General features: G+C 39.9%; 1 protein-coding gene across 1 annotated transcript in view; it reads left to right on the forward strand.

The window, feature by feature from the left end:
• The window catches only part of LOC127409952 (nesprin-1-like), a 195613-nt gene that overhangs the window by 145109 nt on the left and 25221 nt on the right, over nucleotides 1–25283 (forward strand). The window contains exons 106-125 of the mRNA XM_051644943.1: nucleotides 8207–8380; nucleotides 8518–8649; nucleotides 8969–9165; nucleotides 12730–12862; nucleotides 13014–13196; nucleotides 13374–13523; nucleotides 14056–14232; nucleotides 14335–14490; nucleotides 14646–14801; nucleotides 16368–16538; nucleotides 16717–16850; nucleotides 16981–17185; nucleotides 17344–17526; nucleotides 17683–17829; nucleotides 17920–18074; nucleotides 18183–18330; nucleotides 18456–18550; nucleotides 18653–18887; nucleotides 22893–23087; nucleotides 24586–24711. Of these exons, the coding sequence (XP_051500903.1) occupies nucleotides 8207–8380; nucleotides 8518–8649; nucleotides 8969–9165; nucleotides 12730–12862; nucleotides 13014–13196; nucleotides 13374–13523; nucleotides 14056–14232; nucleotides 14335–14490; nucleotides 14646–14801; nucleotides 16368–16538; nucleotides 16717–16850; nucleotides 16981–17185; nucleotides 17344–17526; nucleotides 17683–17829; nucleotides 17920–18074; nucleotides 18183–18330; nucleotides 18456–18550; nucleotides 18653–18887; nucleotides 22893–23087; nucleotides 24586–24711 (3252 nt within the window). The remainder of the gene's footprint in view (nucleotides 1–8206; nucleotides 8381–8517; nucleotides 8650–8968; nucleotides 9166–12729; nucleotides 12863–13013; nucleotides 13197–13373; nucleotides 13524–14055; nucleotides 14233–14334; nucleotides 14491–14645; nucleotides 14802–16367; nucleotides 16539–16716; nucleotides 16851–16980; nucleotides 17186–17343; nucleotides 17527–17682; nucleotides 17830–17919; nucleotides 18075–18182; nucleotides 18331–18455; nucleotides 18551–18652; nucleotides 18888–22892; nucleotides 23088–24585; nucleotides 24712–25283) is intronic.

Genomic DNA, 25283 nt, shown 5'->3' on the forward strand with positions numbered 1-25283 from the left:
TTTGGATCATGCATGTTTTATATATTTTGGGCAAACATCTCACCTGAAGGTCACCATATGCAACTTTTTTTTATTCAGAGAAATACATCTAAAATGTTTTTCTTAATCAGTATTTTTGTTTTTTCCCCCCATAAAATTATTCAAACATTAATATATCTAAACATTAGAACAAACCTTACAATGCAATACATTTTCTTCTTGAGAAGCAAAACTGAATAAGATTTAAGACTTTTCAGGGAATTTATTTTGAATTATTTTCTTGCCTGATTGGCAAATACTTTTTTCTTGTTTTAAGCATAATTCTAACTAAATATAGTAAGGTTTATGCTAAGTTATCTAATTTAGTTATGTTATCGAATTTTATCATATTTACTTGCAGTTGAAGTCAGAAGTTCACATACACTTACGTTGAAGTCATTAAAACTCATTTTTAACCACTCCACAAATTTCATATGAGCAAACTATAGTTTTGGCAAGTTGTTTAGGACATCTACTTTGTGCATGACACAAATAATTGTTTACAGACAGATTGTCTCACTTTTAATTGACTATATCACAATTCCAGTGGGTCAGAAGTTTACATAAACTAAGTTAACTGTGCCTTTAAGCAGCTTGGGAAATTCCAGAAAATGATGTCAAGCCTTTAGACAATTAGACATTTAGCTTCTGATAGGAGGTGTACTGAACTGGAGGTGTACCTGTGGATGTATTTTAAGGCCTACCTTCAAACTCAGTGCCTCTTTGCTTGACATTATGGGAAAATCAAAAGAAATCAGCCAAGACCTCAGAAAAGAATTGTGGACCTCCACAAGTCTGGTTCATCCTTGGGAGCAATTTCCTAATGCCTGAAGGTACCATGTTCATCTGTACAAACAATAGTACGTAAGTATAAAAACCATGGGACCGGTTTCCGGGGACGCCATGCGAGAAGCAGACATGTGAGACACGAGCTCTGTGAAATTTGCTAGTTTTTTTATTATTTTCGTGTTATAATCTGGTTAGATTCGATACATCCAATTACATACTTGCTCTTTGAGGTAAATATGGCAAAGAAGTCAAAATTCTCAGATTCTGGAGACATTAAAAGACACTTACGTGTTCAAGCTGAGGTCTCTGACGGGACTGCGGCCCGGAGACACGATTTGGGAAGCACGTCGGGAGAAGATATTCAGCGTCAGTTGTCCAACATGTCGGTGATGCTGACGAAGGTTCTTGCTGACTTGGAGGATCTCGCTGTAATACGTCGATCGATTACGGCGATGGAAACAAAATTCTCTGAGTTGTTTACAAGAGTGACAGAAGTTGAAAAACGAATCGATTATATTGAGTCATCGGAAAGGGAATTAACCGCTAATCCGCCCACGTCCAAAACAGATTTAGAATTAATTTTGGAAAAACTGGAATATTTTGAAAATATGAGCCGAAGGAATAACATACGAATTGTTGGAATTCCTGAGCATGAGGAGGGCAGAGATATGGTGAAATTCCTGAACGAGCTCTTCCCGAGTCTGCTCGACATAACAGGCCAGAAGCTGGAAATCGAGCGTGCTCACAGAGTGTCTGCTCACAGATCTGCTGAGGGAGATAGGCCTCGATGCATTCTGGCCAAATTTCTGAGATCATCCGATAAAGATCTCGTGTTGCGCCAGGCGAGGAGCAAAGGGAAGCTTTCTTGGATGAATCACAATATTTGCTTGTTCCCGGACTTTGCGCACTCGACAAGAGAGAAACGCGATCGGTTCAAGGAATGCAAGAAACTCTTACATCAGAAAAAGATCTCGTTTGCTCTGATGTTTCCGGCCAAACTGAGAATAGAAACGAAGAATGGTCGCAAAGTATTTACTTGTCCAAAACTGGCACTCTCCTTCATAAATACATTGGAGTGAGTAAGCCATTTGAAGTTTCTTATATTAGTGGACTGACTCACGGTTCAGGGACTGTATTATCTGAGGAAGCTGGGTGCCATTTTTGTTTCTTTTTGCGCTGGCTGGAGTTTGTTTTGTGGCATGACTCCAAGAAACTTTTGCTTTGACAGAAGATCTTTTATACACTGAAGTTTCCGGCCAGATTGAGAGTGGACACTATGGATGACCGCAAAATATCTACATGCTCACATAAAGGATGTCTTTTATAAAGTTGACGGGCTGAGTAAGTTATGGTGTATTTTTCTTTTTTTTGTTTTTTTTTTGTTTTTGTTTTTGCCGTCTCCCAGTTAGTTTGGTTCTTGATCATCCGAGGAACCGGGATGCCGGTTTTGTTTTTCATGCTGGCTCCGCCTATCGGCTGGAGCTTGTTCTGTTGAATATCACTCCTTTGGAAAGCTGTGGATAAATCTGTTTGTTCTTTGTGCTTATTCCTCCTGCTGCTGGAGTCTGTTTTGTTGAGTATTTTTGCTGGACATTGGAATGATTATGTCATCCGCTGAACTCATAACAGCCAGTTCACTGAACAATTGTTTGTCTGTCCGAGGAAACTGAACGACTTTATATCAGCTGGAGTTTATTTTGCGGAGGATCACACCTTCGAGTCAGTTCTGTGAATGAATCTACATGTTTTTTTCTGTTATTCTGCCTGTTGGCTGGGGTCTGTTTTACAAAGTATTTTCTGTTATGTAATTTTGCCTTACAAAATTTGTATAGAAGCACCGGACTTGAGCAATCCGATGGCAAAGTTGTCACGGGGGCTCTCATAGGCGTACATGGACCTTTTGAGTTTAGAGGGATTGTCGCCGGTTGGCGCTGTCGTGCGTGGGGTTAATGCACACGTTTTTCTTTTTTCTGTTTGTTTTGTTCGGGGGGAGGTTCGGGGTTTGATTGTTGCATTAATGGGGAATGTGGTCTGTACAATCTTGTTTTTGACACAATTTATTTATTTTTATTATATAAAAATGTCAAATGTTAATATGAGTGAATATCTCTCCACATGGAATGTGAATGGGTTGGGGCACCCCATAAAAAGAAGGAAGGTTATTTCTTTTCTTAAATGAAAGAAATATGATATAGTGTTTCTTCAAGAAACACATTTTTCCCCGCAGGAAGCTGAAAAATTTGGGAAGATATGGGGTGGACGTGTTTTTTTTAGTGCTGGCTCAAGTAAAAGCAAGGGAGTCATTATATTGATTAATAAACATCTACAATTCAAATGTCTCAAACAGATTAAAGATAAAATAGGAAGAGTCATTATTGTTTTAGCAGAAATTCAGGGGCAAATGTTGATTTTGGCTAATATTTATGCACCTAACTTTGATGATCAGGGCTTTTTTATAGATCTTGAAGGGATGTTGCAAGCCGCTGGCACCCCTCATGATATAATATTGGGGAAAACTTGAGGAGACTTTAATCTATTGATGGACTCAGTCCTTGATCATAGTGAAGCAAAAGTGTGCAAGCCCCCTAGAGCAACAATGACGCTTCACAGGATGTGTAAAAATCTTGGTCTTGCGGATATTTGGCGACTTTTGAACCCATCTGGTAGGGACTATACATTTTTTTCATCAGTCCATAAGATTTATTCTAGAATAGATTTATTTTTGATATCTAAGTCCCTCATTTCATCTGTTGTTGATTGCTCAATTGGAAACATCTTAGTGTCAGATCACGCCCTGGTGAGTTTAGAGGTGTTGCCACATACAGAGAAAAAAGAATCATATAGTTGGCGCTTTAATGTGTCCCTGTTGCAAAATCCTGAATTCCAACAAATGTTAAAGACCGAAATCATTGTTTATATGGAGACCAACTGGTCCTCAGTATCCTCTGTGGGTGTGGTTTGGGAGGCACTTAAGGCAGTTCTTAGGGGTCGGATCATGCAGTATGCCTCATTCACCAAAAAATCCAAAGCACGTGAACTCGTGGAGTTGGAAGAGAATATTAAAAGTGCAGAGGCAGAGCTGAAGCGCAGAATGTCATCTGATGGCCTCAGAGAACTGACTAGATTGAAATACAGATATAATGCTATTTTGTAGCGGAAAGTGGAGTTTTGGTTATTCAGGGCAAGACAGCCATACTTTGAGTCGGGGGACAAAGCAGGGAAGCTTTTGGCTAGATATATAAAGCAGAGAGAGTCTTTTTCTACAATTCCCTCAGTGAAATCTGCTGGTGGTGAAATATTTACCTCGCCCACTGATATTAATAATGCTTTTAAAGAATTATTGAAGAATTAATTAAAGAATATATTGATCTTTATAGTTCCACGTCTTCGTCTAATGATGAAGATATTAGAAATTTTGTGGAACCATTAGATCTTCCTAAACTGATGACTGAGCAAAGAAATTGTCTTGATTCTGAGATAACCTTGGAGGAGCTTGACGAGGTAATTAAGGCCTTGCCTACAGGCAAGGCTCCGGGGCCAGATGGTTTTGTTGCTGAATTTTTTAGATCTTATGCTACAGAACTGGCTCCACTTTTGTTAGAAGTTTATACTGAATCATTAAAGAATGGAAAGATTCCTCCAACCATGACACAAGCCCGGATCAGTCTGATTCATAAAAAGGACAAAGATCCAAGCGATGTAAAAGTTACCGTCCAATTTCCCTGATCCTGTTAGATGTAAAAATGTTGTCAAAAATTTTGGGTAATCGATTAAATAAAGTTATGACTTCACTTATACATTTAGATCAGGTGGGGTTTATTCAGGGCCGTAGCTCTTCTGATAACATTAGGCATCTCATCAATATCATGTGGTCAGTAGCGAATGATCAATCTCCAGTCGCTGCCATCTCACATGACGCCGAAAAGGCGTTTGACATGGTAGAATGGGATTATCTTTTTAAGGTTTTGGAAATATACGGGTTCGGGAGTACGTTTATTGGATGGATTAAGTTACTTTATAGACACCCAGTAGCGGCGGTACAAACAAATGGACTAATTTCAGATTATTTTACTTTGGATAGGGGCACCCGGCAGGGTTGCCCTCTTTCCCCATTATTGTTCTGTCTTGCCCTGGAACCATTAGCAACCGCAATAAGAAAGGAGGATGATTTTCCAGGGGTGGTGGTGGGAGGTATGGCGCATAAACTCTTGCTTTACTCAGATGATATTCTATTATTTGTCTCCGACCCCACTAGATCTATGCCTTGCCTCCACAGAATTATTAATTCCTTTTCTAAGTTTTCAGGATATAGAGTCAATTGGTCTAAATCCGAAGCTTTGGCTCTGACAGCGTACTGCCCAGAAACGGCTTTCCAGCCGGGTGCTTTACAGTGGCCCAAACAGGGCATTAAGTATTTGGGTATTTTATTTCCAGCAAATTTGTGTGATTTAGTTAGAGTTAATTTTGACCCCTTAATAAAACGGTTTTCGAGCGATGTGAGCAGGTGGGCTTCATTACATTTATCTATGATTGGGAAGGTTAATGTTATTAAAATGAATTGTATTCCAAAATTCAATTACTTACTGCAGTCTCTCCTTGTAGATGTCCCCCTCTCTTATTTCAAGCAATTTGATAGCATAGCAAAGTCTTTCATTTGGAATGGTAAACGTCCCAGGTTAAATTTCAGTAAGTTACATAGGCTGATTGACAAAGGTGGGCTAGGCCTACCCAAGATTTTATTTTATTATTATGCATTCGGTCTCAGACATTTGGCTCATTGGTCGCTTCCACCTGAGAGAGCCCCTCCCTGGTTCTGTATAGAACAGGAAGTTCTTGCCCCTATTTCGCCACTGCAAAGCCTTTCTATCAAATTAATCGGAGAAGCTAAAGTACACCCCGTTATCTCGCACTTGAACTCGGTATGGACTAAAGTGTCCAGACTGTTTAATTCTGACATTTATTTAAATGTTGCCTCGAGCATATGGCTGAACCCCAAACTATGCATCAACAAGTCCCCTTTTTGCTGGTCAGAGTGGATTGGGAGGGGGGTTACTACACTCGGTGACCTGTATGAGAATGGAGTGTTGAGATCCTTTCAAAATTTGGTTCAACTTTTTGGGATTCCTAGATCTCAGTTCTATAAGTATTTACAGCTGCGTCACCTGCTCTATACTGTTTTTGGGAGTGATTTACACCCTCCTAAAGCAGCAGATACTCTGGGAGAGGTGATTACTGCTTTTGGAAAAGGTCACGAGGCATCTGTGTATTACTCCCTACTAATTCAGAGTATGGGAGACGGAACTTTAACTTCTCTTAAGAGATTATGGGAGAAAGATCTAAATTTGGTATTGGAGGAGGGACAGTGGGCTAGGATTCTAAAAAATGTCAAATCTGCATCCAGAGACACAAGGGTTCGCCTCATGCAATTGTCTATTGGACCCCCTCTAGATTGCATAGGCTTTGTCTTAAAGACACACCCACCTGCTGGCGATGTCAATTAGAAGATGGTGACACAACCCATGACTTTTTGGGATGTGTTAAAATGCAGGAATTTTGGATGAGGATTCAGAGTTTTATGTGCGAGGTTTTGGCCTCTCAAATTTTATTTTGCCCCAGACTCTGTATCTTGGTAGATGGGGCAGTCATTAATTTGGAGAATAAGCACGTGAAAAACTGGGTCCTGTCTAGTGTTATGATCGCCAGACAGATCACTTTGAGGAGTTGGAAGTCGGCTGGAGCACCCCCTTTTTGGGAGGGGTGTTCAGAGATGGCCAGAGTGGCAGCTCTTGAGGAGGGGGTATCCAGAAGACTGGGGAGTCTAGACATGTTTGAGAAGAAGTGGGGCAGATATCTTTTTTGGAGGGCTCTCGGGGTGGGACAGTGGAGAGAGAGGTGTAGGGGTTTTATGTGTGTGATTTGTTTTATATATTTTATTTTTATTTTTTTATTAATTTATTTATTTATTTTTGTTGTGTGTCTATGGTTGTGTGACCACTGGGGTGTTGTTGGGGGCCGGGTGGGGGATTGGGTGGGTGGGGGGGTAAGTGGGTGTTGTATATTGATTCTGTATATGTGTGTTCTGCTATGTACATATTTAATGGTTAAATCGATAAAAAAATGTTAATTAAAAAAAAAAAAAAAAAAAGCATGCAGCCATTCTGTTTCCTAGAGATGAACGTAGTTTGGTGTGAAAAGTGCAAATAAATCCCAGAACAACAGCAAAGGACCTTGTGAAGATGCTGGAGGAAACAGGTAGCCAAGTATCTATATCCACAGTAAAACGAGTCCTATATCATCATAACCTGAATGGCTGCTCCGCAAGGAAGAAGCCACTGCTCCAAAAACCGGCATAAAAAAGACAGACTACAGTTTGCAAGTGCACATGGGGACAAAGATCTTACTTTTTGGAGAAATGTCCTCTGGTCTGATGAAACAAAAATTGAACTGTTTGGCCATAATGACCATCATTATGTTTGGAGGAAAAAGGGTGAGGCATGCAAGCCGAAGAACACCATCCCAACCGTGAAGCATGGTAGTGGCAGCATCATGTTGTGGGGGTGCTTTGCTGCAGGAGGGACTGGTGCACTTCACAAAATAGATGGCATCATGAGGAAGGAAAATGATGTGGATATATTGAAGCAAAATCTCAAGACATCAGCCAGGAAGTTAAAGCTCGGTCGCAAATGGGTCTTCCAAATGGACAATGACCCCAAGCATACCTCCAAAGTTGTGGCAAAATGGCTTAAGGACAACAAAGTCAAGGCATTGAAGTGGCCATCACAAAGCCCTGACCTCAATCCGATAGAAAATTTGTGGGCAGAACTGAAAAAGCGTGTGCGAGCAAGGAGGCTTACAAACCTGACTCAGTTACACCAGTTCTGTCTGGAGAAATGGGCCAAAATTCCAGAAAATTATTGTGAGAAGCTTGTGGAAGGCTACCCAAACCATTTGACCCAAGTTAAACAATTGAAAGGCAATGGTACCAAATACTAACAAAGTGTATGTAAACTTCTGACCCATTGGGAATGTGATGAAAGAAAAGCTGAAATAAATAATTCTCTCTACTATTATTCTGACATTTTACATTTTTAAAATAAAGTAGTGATCCTAACTGACTTAAGATGGAATGTTTTCTATGATTAAATGTCAGGAATTGTGAAAAACTGAGTTTAAATGTATTTGGCTAAGGTGTATGTGAACTTCTGACTTCAGCTGTGTGCTAAGTAATGAATTAAGTGAGGTTTATGCTGTTATATTAAATAGGATGTTTTAATATTTTTACTGAAAAACAGGGTAAAAATATTTAAGAGAATGATTTTTTTGCAGTGTATATCGAATTCACCATCTGATAGTTCTGTACCTGCTTGCCCTCATGTTGTCCGTCTATCTTCTCCTGCAGGAGTTTTTCCAGGGGCTGGAGACGCATGTCATGATGACACAGGCCTTCTTTAGACAAGTCAGTGGGTTGGTGGTGCAGAGGGAGCTCCAGAACCTGGAAGAAACTGTAGCCCAGGCCCAGGCTGTACTTAAACAGGCCCACAAACGAGGAGTGGAGCTGGAGGGAATCCTGGAGGTGTGTGCTTCTATTTAATTAATTATGCAAGGGATAAAATAGCTTTTAAGTGTCTTTCCTATCTAAATGTATTAGATATTGATAAGTTGTAATCATAAAGTGCAGTGTTGAATTAATTCTTTGTTTATGAGCACCAGTGGTGGAGCAGGTTGGTTGGTGATTATCAGGCCCTGTATAGGCAGCTAGAGGCAGTGGAAAATAGTATCCCAAGTGTGGGTCTGGTGGAGGAGACAGAAGACAGACTGAGTGAGAGAATCACTCTCTATCAGGTACAGTATCTTACTATACACTACAAGCTCCTTCACACACATTCACATTATGAAAATAAAAGAACGTTATTCCAATACTTTTTAAATCTCTTGGATATTCAGGCATTCATAATTGTTCAGTCTTGAGCAGTTCTGTGTGGTTTGAACTGGTATTTGTTTACTACTAATAAATGATATTCATTGAGGCAAACAGGGTTATGAGCAAGCTGGCTATTCGAAAAAGACCAATTGCTTTTTGTGTTATGTCACTATGCAACATATCACTATGTTGTATGAAATTGGTGACTATATTTCTCTCTCTCTCTGTCTCTCTCTGTAGCGTCTGAAGATCAGTCTCTCTGAGCGGCAGCAGCAGTTGTATAAGTTGTTGGAGGATGGGAAGAGACTGCTTTTGCATGTGTCCTGCTCAGAGCTGGAGACTCAGCTCACTCAGCTTGGAGACCACTGGCTCAGCACCACCACCAAGATCAATAAAGAGCTATACCGTCTGGACTCCACCCTCAAACACTGGATCAGGTCAGAACACCTGACTACTTCCTCCTTGTGATCTTGACTACCCTCACAAAGAAACAACTTTACTTGATTAACATTCTTTAAAAGAAAGGAAAGCACTTTTCATTAGAGGTCGACCAATAATGAATTTTGCCGATACATTAACTAAAGTGATGTATAACAGATTAATTCGGTAAATTGTTTATAATATCGATTTATTTAAAAAAAAAAAATCTTTGTCTTTCCCCAGACACACACATAAAGGCTATTAGAGTCCAAAATGAATAAAGTTCCGGATGCTGTTTATTGTGCGAACGAAATCCTAATAATAATCAGACATTTTTTTATTACGATTTGGTGCATAACGTGGGACTTTTAACTTTAAATAAACCCAAAATACACCGGGGCCTCTTATTTTGAAATGTTTGTGCTTTTAGCTTAACAATTAAGAAATGTTATACAGTATAAATAAACATTCAATAATGTCTATATTATATATGTGCTTTGTTTTATAACATCTCATATGAATAATTATGCATAAATTGATAAACATAAGCTGATAAACATTGATAAATATTCAAATTAAGCCAATTTGATAGCCTATATATTCACCAGATGAAGTGTTTTGTTTTATATATATATATATATATATATATATATATATATATATATATATACACACCGATCAGCCACAACATTAAAACCACCTGCCTAATATCATGTAGGCCCCCCTTGTGCCACCAAAACAGCTCTGACCCGTCGAGGCATGGACTCCACATGACCTCTGAAGGTGTCCTGTGGTATCTGGCAGCAAGAGGTTAGCAGCAGATCCTTTAAGTCCTGTAAGTTACGAGGTGGGGCCTCCATGGATCGGACCTGTTGGTCCAGCACATCGCATAGATGCTCAATTGGAATGAAATCTGGGGAATTTGGAGGCCAAGTCAACACCTTGAACTCTTTGTCATGTTCCTCAAACCATTCCTGAACAATTTTTGCAGTGTGGCAGGGCGCATTATCCCGCTGAAAGAGCCCACTGCCATCAGCGAATTTTGTTGCTGTGAAGGGGTGTACGTGGTCTGCAACAATCTTTAGGTAGGTGGTACGTGTCAAAGTAACATCCACATGAATGCCAGGACCCAAGGTTTCCCAGCAGAACATTGCCCAGAGCATCACACTGCCTCTGCCGGCCTGCCCTCTTCCCATAGTGCTTCCTGCTGCCATCTCTTCCCCAGGTAAACGACGCACACGCACCCGGCCGTCCACATGATCTAAAAGAAAAGGTGATTCATCAGATCAGGCCACCTTCTTCCATTGCTCCATGGTCCAGTTCTGCCACTTACCTGCCCATTGTAGGCACTTTCGGTGGTGAGAGGAGTCAGCATGGGCACTCTGACTGGTCTGCGGGTACGCAGTCCCATACGAAGTAAGCTGCGATGCACTGTGTATTCTGACACCTTTCTATCATGGCCAGCATTACGTTTTTCAGCAATTTGTGCTACAGTAGCTCTTTTGTGGGATCGGACCAGACAGGCTAGCCTTCACTCCCCAGGCAGATCAATGAGCCATGGGCGCCCATGACCCTGCCACTGGTTCACCTGTTGTCTTTCCTTGGACCACTTTTAGTAGGTACTAACCACTGCATACCGGGAACACCCCACAAGACCTGCCGTTTTGGAGATGCTCTGACCCAGTCGTCTAGCTATCACAATTTGGCTCTTGTCAAAGTCGCTCAGATCCTTATGCCTGCCCATTTTTCCTGCTTCCAACACATGAAATTCAAGAACTGACTGTTCACTTGCTGCCTAATATATCCCACCCCTTGACAGGTGCCATTGTGACAAGATAATAAATGTTATTCAATTCGCCTGTCAGTGGTTTTATTGTTGTGGCTGATCAGTGTGTACAGTGTGTGTGTGTGTATGTGTGTGTGTGTGTGTGTGTGTGTGTGTATGTGTATATATATATATATATATATATATATATATATATATATATATATATATATATATATGAGCCAAAACATTATGACCACCTGCCTAGTGTTCTGTTGGTCCTCCGCGTGCCATCAAAATGGTGCCGACCTGCCAAGGTATTAACTCTACAAGACCCGTGAAGGTGCCCTGTCATATCTGCCAGCACGACATTAGCAGGAGATCCTTCAAGTCCTGTAAGTTGCGAGGTGTAGCTGCCATGGATTGGACATGTTGGTGGGGAATTTGGAGTTCAAGGCAACACCTCAAACCATTCCTGAACAATGTGTGCAGTGTGGCACATTATCCTGCTGAAAGAGGCCACAGCCGTCAGGGAATACCATTGCCATGAAGGGTTTACCTGGTATGCAACGATGTTTAGATAGGTGGCATGTGTCAAATTGATGTCCACATGAATGGCCGGACCCAGGGTTTCCCAGCAGAACATTGCTCAGAGTATCACACTCCCTCCACTGGCTAGTTGTCTTCTCACAGTGCATCCTGGTGCCATCACTTCCACAGGTAAACGGCGCACACGTACACCTCCGTCCACATGATGTAAAAGAAAACGGGACTCATCGGACCAGGCGACCTTCTTCCACTGCACCAAGGTCCAGTTCTGACGCTCACGTGCCCTATTGTAGGCGCTTTCAATGGTGGACAGGGGTCATCATGGGCACTCTGACCGGTCTGCGGCTACGCAGCCCCATACGCAGCAGTGTGCGATGCGTGGTGTGTTGTGACACATTCCTCCCATCATTAAAATTTTCTGTGACTTGTGCCACAGTAGACCTTCTTACGGTTCAGACCAGACAGGATAGCCTTCGTTGCTTTCGCGCATCGATGAGCCTTGGGCACCCAACACCCTGTCGCCAGTTTGTGGTTTGTGCCTCCTCGGACCACTGTCGGTAGGTACTCACCACTGCTGAACAGAGCACCCCACAAGCCTTGCTGTTTCAGAGATGCTCTGACCCAGACATAACAATTTGGCCCTTGTCAAAGTCACTCAGGTCTTTACTCCTGCCCATTTCTCCTGCATTCAACACGTTGACTAAGATAATTGATTGTTCGCTTACCATCTAATCTACCCAGACCTTGACATGTGGCCTTGTTAAGAGATGATAAATGTTATTCACCTTAACTGTGAGTGGTCATAATGTTTTGGCTCATCGGTGGATATTACATTATATATATTTTATTTTTATTCCCAAGATGTAAAGTAAAATAAAAAAATCTAATCGAAATAACAAAATATGCATTGAAGTGAGGATAAATATATGGATGAATATAGTCAATGATGACAGATTTAGATACAGCAAATCCCTTAGGTTTCCGTTGTTATACTGTAGAACCAAGCCGTTCTAACTGTAGAATTCTCCAGCGGTGACTACAGAGGAACATGGAGGAATAATAATAATTTTTAAAAACTATCGGCAACTAAAATTGTTGATTTTTGCTATTTTTGTTGATAACCGATAGTTCCAAAAAGCAACTATCGGCACCGATTATTTATTATAAGCGGTATATTGGTCGACCTCTACTTTTTACACCATTGTGTATTTTTGTCTGTTTTTGTATGTTTACTGACATCATGTGGTGTCTTCATATTTTACTGTAGGTACCAGAGCGAGTCAGCTGAGCTTAGCCAATGGCTGGGTTCTGCACTTAGCCATCTGGAGTTCTGGAGCACTCAGTCTGTTACTGTCCCTCAAGAACTAGAGACTGTCAGAGACCATCTTCATGCTTTCCTGGTGAGAACCTCCATCAAATATCTTGCTTAAAGAGCCTCATGCCTCCCAAAGCTTTCACAATTAGCTGGACTGTATAGGACTATCTCGACTAGCATTGACTTTCAGAGGGCTTTTAGACATAATCTACTTGACCTCATCTCTGTATCTGTAGGAGTTCTCTAAAGAGGTGGACGCCAAGTCGTCTTTGCGCTCTTCAGTTCAGAGCCAAGGAAACCAGCTACTTCGGTTGAAGAAAGTGGACACCGCAGCACTCAGGGCAAACTTGGCCCAGGTGGACACAAAATGGGCTGATCTTCTAACACGTATTCCTGTGGTCCAGGAGAAACTCCACCAGGTGTGGTGACTTGACTGATTGATAATGAATGGGTTGTAAATGGCTGTCGGTTTTACACATTGATGGTGCTGGCTTTTGATACTATGGTATCAAGTTTGCACTTTGTAGTAATCATAATTGGAAATTCCAAGGCTTGTATAGCTATGCTAATAGTAGCATTCATGTTGTAACTTACAGCTGCAGATGGAGAAGCTTCCATCCCGTCATGCAATAACTGAGCTAATGAGCTGGATATCCCTGATGGAGAATATCATCCAGGAAGACAAACAGAAAATAATGGGGGCAGTGGGATCAGAGGTTGTGCAAACGTATCTTCAGAAATACAAGGTAAGAAAAAGTTAAAGTAAGAAAGGCTGCAAGAACATGTTCAAAAGAATAAAACAGGATTAGTCATTTTGGACAGGGCTTTAACCACCGTAGCCATTGAGAAGCACACATGAATGCATTATGAACTAACATTAGCAAACAATGAACAGTATGTTCATAAATAAACATATATCAATATTTATAAATAAATATTAATAATTTCTGTAAAAAAAAAATCATGTAACCCAATACATTACAATGTTAACATACAGAACCATATTGTGAAGTGTTATTAAAATAAGTTTTTCAAAGATCGACCCTTAAATTCATAAAACTAATGATCACATTAATACATTACTTAAATGTTTACGTGTACTTACATTTTATCTTGTATATTTTGTTACATCCCTAATTTTGAACTTTAATTGTTTTCCACAGATTAAAATTTGCTAGTTCATTATGTTGTGACCTTAACTTCATACCTAAAGGCTTTCATGAAAAATGCCAAATCTGTATCTTTCTTTATTTAGCCTTCTCATTTTCCCCTAAACAGGGTTTTCGGATTGACCTGTCCTGTAAGCAGCTGACAGTGGACTTTGTAAATCAGTCGGTTCTGCAAATTAGTAGTCAGGACGTGGAGGGGAAACGCAGTGACAAAACAGACTTTGCTGAACGTCTTGGGGCCGTGAATCGACGCTGGCAGATACTGCAGGGTCTAATTACAGAGAAGGTTGGCCAGAGTGTGGAAAAACATAGGCTTCTTGTTACCCTCATCTATGTCATCTACCTTTCATTTGCATCATCCATTTAACTTTTATCCTCTGTGTTACAGATTCAGGTTTTAGAGAGTCTGCTTGAAAACTGGTTGGAGTATGAGAACGTGGTCCAGACCTTGAAGACCTGGTTCAGTGTACAGGAGGAGAAACTGAAAAAGAAACACAGGATCGAGGATGTTTCCTCAGCCCAGAATGCACTTAAAGACTGTCAGGTAAAAAATACATTTAAGAGAGCATGAAGAAAACCAAAAGTTGTTAGGCTCTACACAATACAATGGTTCAGTATATGGATTCATTAGTAAAGGAAATATTCATTGTGATTTGTTGTTTAAAAGATTGAACTGACTTGAGTGTCTGTGTTTACTAGGAAATGGAAGTGTTGATAAAGGAGAAAGAGAAGGATCTCGAGAAAGTTGAGGAGAAAGGATGCTTACTTATCGAGGACAAGAAAGGAGAAGCTGGCTCTGTCATTGTGGAGACTTTTAAAGGCCTCAACCAGTCTTGGGCCAATCTGGATCACGTGGTAGGTTCCAAGTAGTGCTTTTCAGTTACAAAAAGAACAAACAATGGGCCTCATTCATGAAACACAAGCAGAACTAATGTTTGTGTAAATAGATAATAAAACCATTCTGAAGTAAATTTTTGGATTCATGAAAGTTTTCATATTTTCAAATCGTTGGTATGAACAAAATGTACACCTGCTTCTAACCACGTGTAAATCATGCATAGGACATCTGAACGTGTTGTGTTCTTTCAGGCAAACTGCCGTGACTACATTTTGATAGAAGTGAAATTAAATAAGTAATGAAAAAATTTACTAATAATTAAATTAGTGAAATTAACCATAAAAAATAACATAACATAAAGTTTCTTTTTAAACCAAAGCCTATACCTATTTAGAAACATTTCTTTGCTGTTTGCATTTATTTTTTCAAAGTGTAGGTTCTTTTCAAGTATAGTGCTTGACATGAGGGGAAAAGTTCATGGAAAGAGGCAGCTTGCGTTTGATTTTCTCCAAAAAATTAATGTCTTCTAATGTGACTGGTTGGACATTTTTTTATTTTATTTGATATGAGCTCTATAATTTAGGTTTCATAATTTAGTATAGGCATCGGTAAATCATTCAGTTCAGTTTATAACGTATGGCCAATGCTAATGCTGTTAACCCATGAATAAAAACATCGCGGACAGGTGTGTACACAGTACAATGGCCCGCACATAGTCGTATATCTGGCAATTCTGTAATTTCATATAGCTTTTCGGTCAAAGATCTTTTTCAGGCATTCTATTCATTTCTCTGAAGATTCTTCCAGTTGCAAGTATATCATTGTCACCATCATGATTTACCTGAGAAGTTTCAAAAATTATGCTGGCACTGCGAACTGAACCAGAGAAGGTTAATGGTGGTGTACATCCTCGTGTCAGCGTGAACTGAAATTTTTTTTACACTCATGTCATACCATTTGAATTGAATTCTTGAACTATTTGATTCACAAAAAAGCATCCGATGACAGCAATGTCCTCGCTTTCTTTGAGACCCAATTGTGTTTGCTAAATCTAAATTTTACTAAGTTAATGCACTTCATTTATAAAACGATTTCATTGCTGTTTCCGCATCGATGTTAACAGCATTTACTAGTGAGTCTGGTGCCTTCCTTATATGGCGTCTTCATGTGCGTGGCTTATGACAATTGTTAATGAACGTGCACACGGCCCTTATTTAAGAATGTGGGGAGTACGAAGCGTTTGTTAATCCGGCGGAATGTTTTTGGGAAGGTCTATTTTATGCACAAATTACTCAAAATGTACTCATATATTCACGAACATTTCATGAATGAGGCCCATCGCTTGCACTCAAAGTGCCAGATTAATATTTTGCATTCACTTAGTCATAGACACAAATAGTTTAAGCATATGCCATATTTGCTTTCATTTAGTATTCATAACCAGATTTTCACTAAAACATGCAGCAACCTGTGCAATTGTAGTTTAAACTGATGGTCAGTTTTAAATATCCTAATATGGCCACAAAGGATATATGAAGGCTTTGTCAGTTGGTCAGCTGTGAGAGGATTTTGTGGCATTTCAGATCAGGCAGCAGACTGTAAGTCTTCAGGCAGTACTGGAGCAGTGGAATCTGTATAAACAAGCGTATGAGGAGATTCAGGGCTACCTGATGGAGGGACATTACACCATATCTCACCTGCGCCTCCTCACCGGCTCCCCAGAGGCTGTCCAGGTTCAAGTGGAGAATCTTGAGGTTCTAGTCCTTCTCTATCTTTTGGCTTTTAAATGAACACATTAGATCACAGTAGCCATGGTGACAGTTCCTTTGGTGAAGAACTGTGAAAAACAGGTGCATTTAGTTGCCTTCTTCAGCATTATGTGGAACAAAGAACTAATATAACCATGGGTGTCTTTGTTTATGTTTGTCTCAGAGTTTACAAGATGAGCTAGAGAAACAGGAGAGCAGTATACGGAAATTTGGCTCCATAACTCTAGAGCTGCTGAAAGACTGCCATCCCTCAGTGACCGATTCACTCAACACAGCACTTGCCGATGTCAATCTCAGGTGAGCTTTTTTTTTTAACTACTAGTAACTATCAGTTGCATTTGCTAACATTTGCTAGTGCATACATAAAACAGACATTTAGAATTCAAGATGATCAGAAATCATTGATGATTTACTGTTCTGCTCTCAGGTGGAGCACACTGTTGGAGCAGATCTCAGATCAGATGAGGAGCAGTAAAGGCCTGCTGCAGCTGTGGCAGCATTATAAAGCACTTCATTATCAGAGCAGCACAGACATCCAGAAACTAGAGGAACGAGTGGAACATTTACTCAAGAGCGCTACCCACAGGGACATCACAGAACAGGAGTTAAAGGTCTGGATTCAGGAATGCATGGTGGGTTTGGCAAGCCTCTTCAAAACATAAAAAGTGTGTGACAATGAATGATACTTAATATTCAATTGATTTTATTCTTGGATACTGTTTAAACGCAAAAGTTTTAGTTGTAAAACCTTTGTAGTTAAGGCCACCATGTCTCACTGGAATTACTGTAGGATCTTATGGAGGCTGAGGGATCCGTAAAGTCTGTCCTGCAGCAGCTGTATGAGTTTGCAGAGCAGCTGAGGCAGCAAGTGGACCCCTCTGCCATGACAACCTTTCATACAGACCACCTGTCACTCGCTCAGCGCTTAGCAACATTTGGGCATGCCCTCCAAAGACAGCAGTCTCTGCTAGAGGTGAGAGGGAAGTAAATAATAAAAATAAAAGTTTATCTATTGATAAAAAAACTTACTAGTCTTTGTGCATGTGTGACTCTCAATCTCTTTCAAACTCAAAAATGACTGACTACAAAGTCTGTGTCTAGTGTAAATGTGTTTTTCCCCTTCCTCAAGGTGGGTTTGAGGGACTATGAGAGGTTTAGTAAGGAGTTATGTTCTCTGAGCCACTGGTCAGAAGAAGCGGAGAAGGTTCTGAAAGAACCAGACCCAATTGGATCCCCAGAAATTTCATCTGTGCAGGAGCACATGGAAAAACTTAAGGTGAAAATTGTTTGCCATTTTCCTGTGATTTTTTTTTGTATTGTAAAATCTGTATATTGTGATCATTGTCATATGCTTGTGTGTCTGTAGACCCAAATGTTGAAGCTGAGCAGTCTTTCTCCTGATCTGGAACGTTTGAATGAGTTGGGTTATCAGCTTCCCCTCAGTGACAATGAAATCAAGAGTCTACAGAACCTAAACAGGAGTTGGTCTTGTAACTCTGCTCGCACAATAGAGAGATTCAGGTGGTTACAGTTGATCTACAGTATATGTAAAATGTAATCTGCTGTCTGCTACTCCATGGATGTTTACAATATTGAGTTGTGTGTGCCTGTGTGTATGTGTCTGTGCAGTAAACTGCAAGCTCTGGAATTGCAAAGACAGACCTTCTTGGAGAAGTGTGATGCTTGGTTAACATTCCTCAACCAAACGGAGGAAAAGCTGGCTGCTGAGATCTCTGGGAACTACCAGAACCTGTTAGAGCAGCAGAGAGAACAAGAGGTAATGATAACAAGATGATGATTTTAGGGGCAAATCTTTGAAAAAGACCCAAATATACTGCATAAGAGACAGCAGGTCCTAGTTTTAGTTTTGTGCTCTACTAAACGTTCTTTTTATGTGGATAGTTGTTCCAGGCAGAGATGTTTAGTAGACAACAGATTCTGTACTCTATCATCAACGATGGACATCAGCTACTAAACCAGGGACAAGTAGAAGACAGGTAACACACCAGCACCTACAGTGATTTGTTTATTGTTTTTTGTTTCATTTGATAGTACTGGTAGTGACTGTTTCTGTTTGTCACTTCTCCCACACCCAAAAGGGATGACTTTGGCCAAAAACTGGCATTGCTTAGTAACCAGTGGCAAGGTGTAGTGAGGCGGGCCCAACAGAGACGGGGAATTATTGACAGTCTTGTTCGTCAATGGCAGCGCTACACAGAGCTGATAGAGAAGTTGCGCCACTGGCTGCAAGAAGTTTTACTAGAACCGGAGGACCAACAGCAGGGGACAACAGTAGCACTACAGCAGATCCGTGGAATGTTAGACCACATAGAGGTAAAGATGCGAGGAGTCAGTAAAAGTATTCCACTTGAAAGCTGTTGTCTAATTTAGTTCAAGCAATATGTATAACAGTGGTGTAGCCTAGTGGTTAAAGATCTAGGCTGGTTACTGAAAGGTTGCAGGTTTGAACCAGGGATATAGTTTTAAACTTTTAATTTAGTTGTTATTTCTATTTTATTCTATGAATTTGTCTTTTCAGTTTAGTTCGTTTTCATTTTGTAGTATTAGTATTACTTAGTATGACTTTTTTCAATGTTTTGTAGTTTCAGTTCAGTTTTAGTGTTTCAGAATGTTTAGTTTTTATTTTGGTTCTAGTATTAGGGCTGTTGATGCTGTAGCTCAACATCTTGTTCCTTGAACAGGGGATGAACAGTGGCAAGAAAAAGTATGTGAACCCATTGGAATTAATGTGATCTCATCTTCATCAAAGTCACAAGTATAGACAAACACAATGTGCTTAAGCTAACAAAACACAAACAATAATAATCTTTCATGTCTTTATTGAACACATCCCATTAAACATTCACAGTGTTGAGGAAAAAGTAAGTGAACCCTTGGATTTAATAACTGGTTGATCCCTACTTTGGCAGCAATAACCTCAACCAAGCATTTCTGGTAGCTGCAGATTTGGACCATTCTTCCTTACAGAACTGCTTCAGCTCAGCCATATTCTTAAGATGTCTGGTCTGAACGGCTTTCTTGAGGTCATTCTACAGCATCTCTATTGGGTTATGGTCTGGGCTCTGACTGGGCCACTCCAAAAGGCGGATTTTATTTTTTTGAAACCATTCTGCAGTAGATTTACTTCTATGTTTCTGCTGCATCACCCAACTTCTATTGAGCTTCAGCTGGCGCACAGCCACCCTGACATTATCCTGTAGGATATCTTGATAAACTTGGGAATTCATTTATCCCTCAGTGATGGCAAGCGGTGTATGCCCTGAAGCAGCAATGCAGCCCCAAATCATTATGCTCCCCCCACCATACTTCACCGTTGGGATGATGTTTTCATGTTGGTATGCGTGTCCTTTTTATGCCATAACTAGTGCTGCGTGTTCTTCACAAACAATTCAAGCTTAGTTTCATCAGTCCACAAAACATTTACCCAATGTTTTTGTTTGAAAGCAGCAGCCTCCTTCGTGGTGTCCTGCCATGGACAAACTCAAAATGTTTGAGTAGCTCTAACCCACACCTCAAATCTCATTTCATTTACTGGATGCCATGTTTACCAACTCCTGACTCTCATTAGCTTTTGCTAATGTCATTTGCTTACGGGTTCATAAACTTTTTCCAGCCTACACTGTGGCCACATTCACACAGCAGCAGAAAACGATTGTCAGATCTGTTTTGATTGCTTAATAGGGTTACGTTCACACACAGAACGGTTATTTATGAGTGTGACAACCGCATTCTATAACTGGACTGACACCCGAACATTTTCAGGTCTCACAACCGCATTCTCAGCAAACTTGTGCTTTGTGAATGGAACCGCACTGGACAATTAGTTGTCTGTCACGTCATATAATGTGAAAGCCATGCTGCACTGTAAACGAGTGGCTCGTGTTAATCATGAGGGGTTTCGTTAACTCACAGAGATGGAGATATGAGCTGCATATCATCTGGAGATCCAACCGTTGTCTTTCATCGAAGCTGCTCGCGATTGCGAGCTGCATGACAAATGCTGCACTCTGCACCCGGTTAAAAAGCATTCAAAGCCGCTGTTGGCTAATTATGATCTGGGCAGGGTTGCACCAGCTGTGCGTAAATTCTCACGTAAGTTGGGACGTAAAGTTCACACTAAGGGCTTAGTAACTACTAGTTAGTTTATAACTAAGTCAGTGCTTAATTTGGTTGCACCACCTGTTCTTAAGGCAAGACTTAACTAGTAGGTCGTAAGCTCTCCGTAAAGTAATGCGTAGTCATAATATGACGTTTACCTGTATTGATCCAATAAAAAGCCTTCAAATTTGAACACAGAACTGTTAAAAATCCGTGAATTTCAGATTGATCTTGTTACGGTTGATGTTCAAACCTTGTTTGCTCACATAAATGTCAGATGTAATAAATTATATCCCCATTGAAATATGATATGTAATAAAACAAGATTTCATTAATGGTATATTTAGCCTATGTATATAGCAATATTTAATAACTATCTAAAATGAATAAGGGGCAATAAATAAATACTAATACAACAGGCTGGAAAAATCTATTCATTTTAATATCTATTTCGTATGTTGAACTTGACACCGTACACAGGAAAGTGCACCGTTAGATCGGTTTCATGCTGAAGTAGTACATTTTTTACATAATTTTTTCTGCTGTAAATGTAAACGAGTGTCATCGCCAACATCATCATATAAGTCGAAAAGACTGAAGCCTGTCAACTAAAACATGAGCTCATTGATGTCATTAAGTGAGTCTGCTTTTTTATTCCATCAGTTACTCCTGGTTGGAGGCTTCTGTAAATATTTAGTTTATACGTAGGGTTACATCCTACCTAAGATTAATGGTGCAACGCTCAAATATTTAGTACTGCGTAAATTGTGACTTAGTGCCCATTTACGCCACAACTAGGCTAAGTTTTAACTTACGCACAGCTGGTGCAACCGGCCCCTGATGAATGAACTCGCGCCTAATTTGGACTTGTTTATTTAATAATGCGGCGTTATTGTGATAAGACATGCCAGTGTTGTGGATGTCACCATCTTTATTTATTTACTTCAGTCACTGTCACTATGGTTACAGGTGTTAGAATATGGTGGTGACTATGGTTGTTCGTTCATACAGACAGTATTAAAGCCACTACTATAAGATGGATATGAACAGGACATTTCAAGACTCACACCTGTTAGTAAATGCGGTTGTCAATCCCAAACACTGACTGTGTGAACGTAGCTTGTGAATGTTTGAATGATGTATTCAATATGTAATGTTGTACAATATGTACAAGAACAATATAATAATTTGTGTGTTATTAGTTAAAACAGATTGCTTTTGTTCATGGACCCTTTTCACACTTCCACGTTCGTGTAGCAGAAGCCGTCATAGTTGGGTAAACTATGGCAGCATTCGGGAAGAACAGTAATAACCAGTGCCACTACGGTGTATTTCTATTTGCACAAACTCTAAAAATAAAATACAATTTAAAAAAAGGCCCGGATGTGTCTTTCTATGAATTTCCAAAAGTTTTTGAACATTGTATGAGCTCGGTGGGTTCAGGCAATTAAATGCAAAGGAGATAACTTTGTTATTAAATGAGGAAGCACTTTTGTCTGTGGACAAGATTTCCAAGATGAGGACTCACAGGTGGAATTGTGAAACGCTTTGAAATCTGAGCTGTACGTCACGGTTTCAGTGGAATGATTACACATCACAACCAACACGAGAGTGTTTGGAGCAGGACATGGGTTGCCCCCCATCAGGTAATTGTTTCCCCAAATACTACTCACAGATTTGTTAACTGTACCCTCTTTTTTTTTTGCATTTTTGGCCATTTATGGTGACATATTTGTAGATCGTTCCTTTAATAAATAATTCTATTCCTACTGATTTAACACACAACCTCTCAACAGTTATTCATTTTTATCGACTTACCTTCTTATTTGTGCAGATTACCCTTGAAAAACATCTTGTAGCCTTTGTTGTGTTTTGATTTAACCGTTGATGAATTCATTTGGACGATGCAGTTTACATCTCCAAACATTAATGCTGGCAGTCTTTTAAGGACTGTGAAAACACATACACCTCGGCAGTGGCCATAGTTGCATTTACCCAACCATGACGACTTCCACTTCGTGAATGCAGAAGTGTGAAAAGGGTCCATTACTGTAAATTCCAAAGGCTTCACGTACTTTTTCTTGCCACTGTATGTTGCATCAGCCAAAAAAACGGGATTTTGAAGTAGCAATAAACAATACATTAATACCCACATGCAAATAGTCAAAAGCACACTGGGCTTCATTCTGCTAGTAAACCAAATAGCTTGTGTCCACACAGCTGAAGGAACGTGTGCTTCAGCGGCAACAGGGCAGCTACATCCTCACAGTGGAGGCCGGGAGACAGCTGCTCCTGTGGGCAGATGCCAGGGCAGAGGCCTCGCTTCATACTGAGCTTACTGACATGCAGGAACACTGGAGGACCGCTAGCATCCGTCTTGACGAGAGGAAGAAAGAACTGCTTTCTTTGTTAAGGGTGAGTTATGTGAAGTTTGTTATTGAATTGTTATAAACTGTTTGTAGATATGTAATTACATGTCATTTAGCAAATTATTTGTTTGCAGCATTTCCTAAAAGGTTTAACACATTTTGGGTGCACTTCTTATTCATCTTATTAACTTTAAAGCTTAAAATTGCTTAATTCAGTAGTTCATGTCATTGATAAGTTTAGAAATTATTTCAAAATGTTAATACAGCTCATCTTACAGTGTTTGGTTGGTTAGTGCCATTTTTCCATGCAGTTCTGTTTCCTGTTTAAGTTGGTATGACCACTATGTGTGACTGTGTATAAATAGGTATCTCTGTTGGGTAACATGCCTGTTGAATTTTAGGGGTTTTATAGTGCAACATACTTTTAAGATCATTAAGGTCTGTGTCCATATTTAAACTTTTGAGTTCAGGTTGTTTTGGTGTTTTATATGTTCTGTGAAATAAGGGTATTTTGTTTAAGCGAACAGTCTGAGCTACTTTTTGTTTGTCCAGCTGTGTGCCACAATTTTATTTCTTGAATGAATTAAATAATTTATCACAATGCCAATTTTGTGAAAATATATCCACATTGTTTTTGTATTTAATAATATAATATATACATATATTATATATTTTTATATAAACATCTGATTTATTTATTTTTTTCTTCAAATAAACAAAGTATATTGTACGGAAACTGGTGCCAAAATACTTCAAAGCTATAAACAAATCTCTGGTTGATAGTGCTTTGCATAAATGAAGACTATAACAGACTTTATGTCTGACGTAAAGAAAAAGTAGAGCCCAGCTAGCATAACAAGAGTGAGAGAGATTGTGTGTGGGGAGGTGGGGGGGACTAGAGGAAGAGGCAGTGAGGGAGGCAAGGCGAGTATCTTCAGTACTGTAGGAAATTCAGTGTTGTGCTACAAAAACAGGGAGCAGCTAGTCATCCGCTCCATTTTGGCGCAGCACACTGGGGCACAGAAGCAACCAGAACAACAATTTTGGATTGTAAAAAAAAGTGCTTCCTTTTCCTTCATCCTCTGTCTCTCTCTCTCCGTCTGCCCTCTACCTCCCTCTGTTTTCTTGGATAACATGATAGAAGGTACAAAACTGTGTTATCTCTGGATGATAATCTCTGTCTGTGATGTCTTTGGACATTGACCCTTTGGTCTGACAATGTTTAAATTAGGACTTGGCTGGATTTGGTTACATATGACTTTCTCTATCATAAAATTAGACCTGCCATGCTTTCACATCTAGATGTTGTCATCATTGAATATTTCTGTCCGAATTGTTTCTCAAGTGTTATAAATGGGCATGTTGCATTAGAGCATAATAATTGCTTAGCTAAGGGTTTCTAAGAAACAGTAAGATCAGTGTTTATGTGTGTGATGTGTGTTTTCTATGAAACTCTGTTCTGCTGCAACTGCAGAATGGCATAGAAGCTTGTGCAGTCCTGATTTCACTATATATTTTCCTCTGCCTGGTGTGTGTGGGTGTAGAACTGGGACCAGTGTGAGAAAGGAATTGCTGCATCACACGAGAAGCTGAGGGACTTTAAGCAAAAGGTCTCTGTGCCTTTACCCGACCACCATGAGGAGCTGCATACAGAACAGATCCGATGCAAGGTAAACGCACACACACAAAATCTCACTCGTTGTTTCCTAGAGGCTTGTTGCTCCAGCAAAATCTATATTTTTTCCCTCTCATCTGACTGTGTGTGGGCATTAATGAGGGGATGGATTCCAGTTTATTTAAATGACTTTAATTTATTTGTTTAGTCTGACCTGGATTTTGAATTCATTTCCATTTGCAGCCAGTTATGTTACATTTTTATCACCGCAGTGTGCTGCTGTCAACCACTGTATTAGTAATAATCTGGCTTGCTTCATATAGTATGTAGGTTATCTGTAGTATGTGTGAGTGATGCCTTTGCCCTTTGATAAATTATTTATCTACAAAGGTGAGTTGATATTTCATGTATGATGTTGCAGAGGTCTCTGCAGTGGAAGGTGGGTGAATTGATCTAAACTCAGCCAAAATTAGAAATGTCCTCTCACTTTCAACTGCTTTTATTTTCAGCAAACTTAACATGTGTAAATATTTGTATGAACATAAAAAGATTCAACAACTAAGACATAAACTGAACAAGTTTCACAGACTTGTGACAAACAGAAATGGAATAATGTGTCCCTGAACA

The sequence above is a fragment of the Myxocyprinus asiaticus genome, chromosome 19 (assembly GCF_019703515.2).
Source record: "Myxocyprinus asiaticus isolate MX2 ecotype Aquarium Trade chromosome 19, UBuf_Myxa_2, whole genome shotgun sequence".
Taxonomy (NCBI): Eukaryota; Metazoa; Chordata; class Actinopteri; order Cypriniformes; family Catostomidae; genus Myxocyprinus; species Myxocyprinus asiaticus.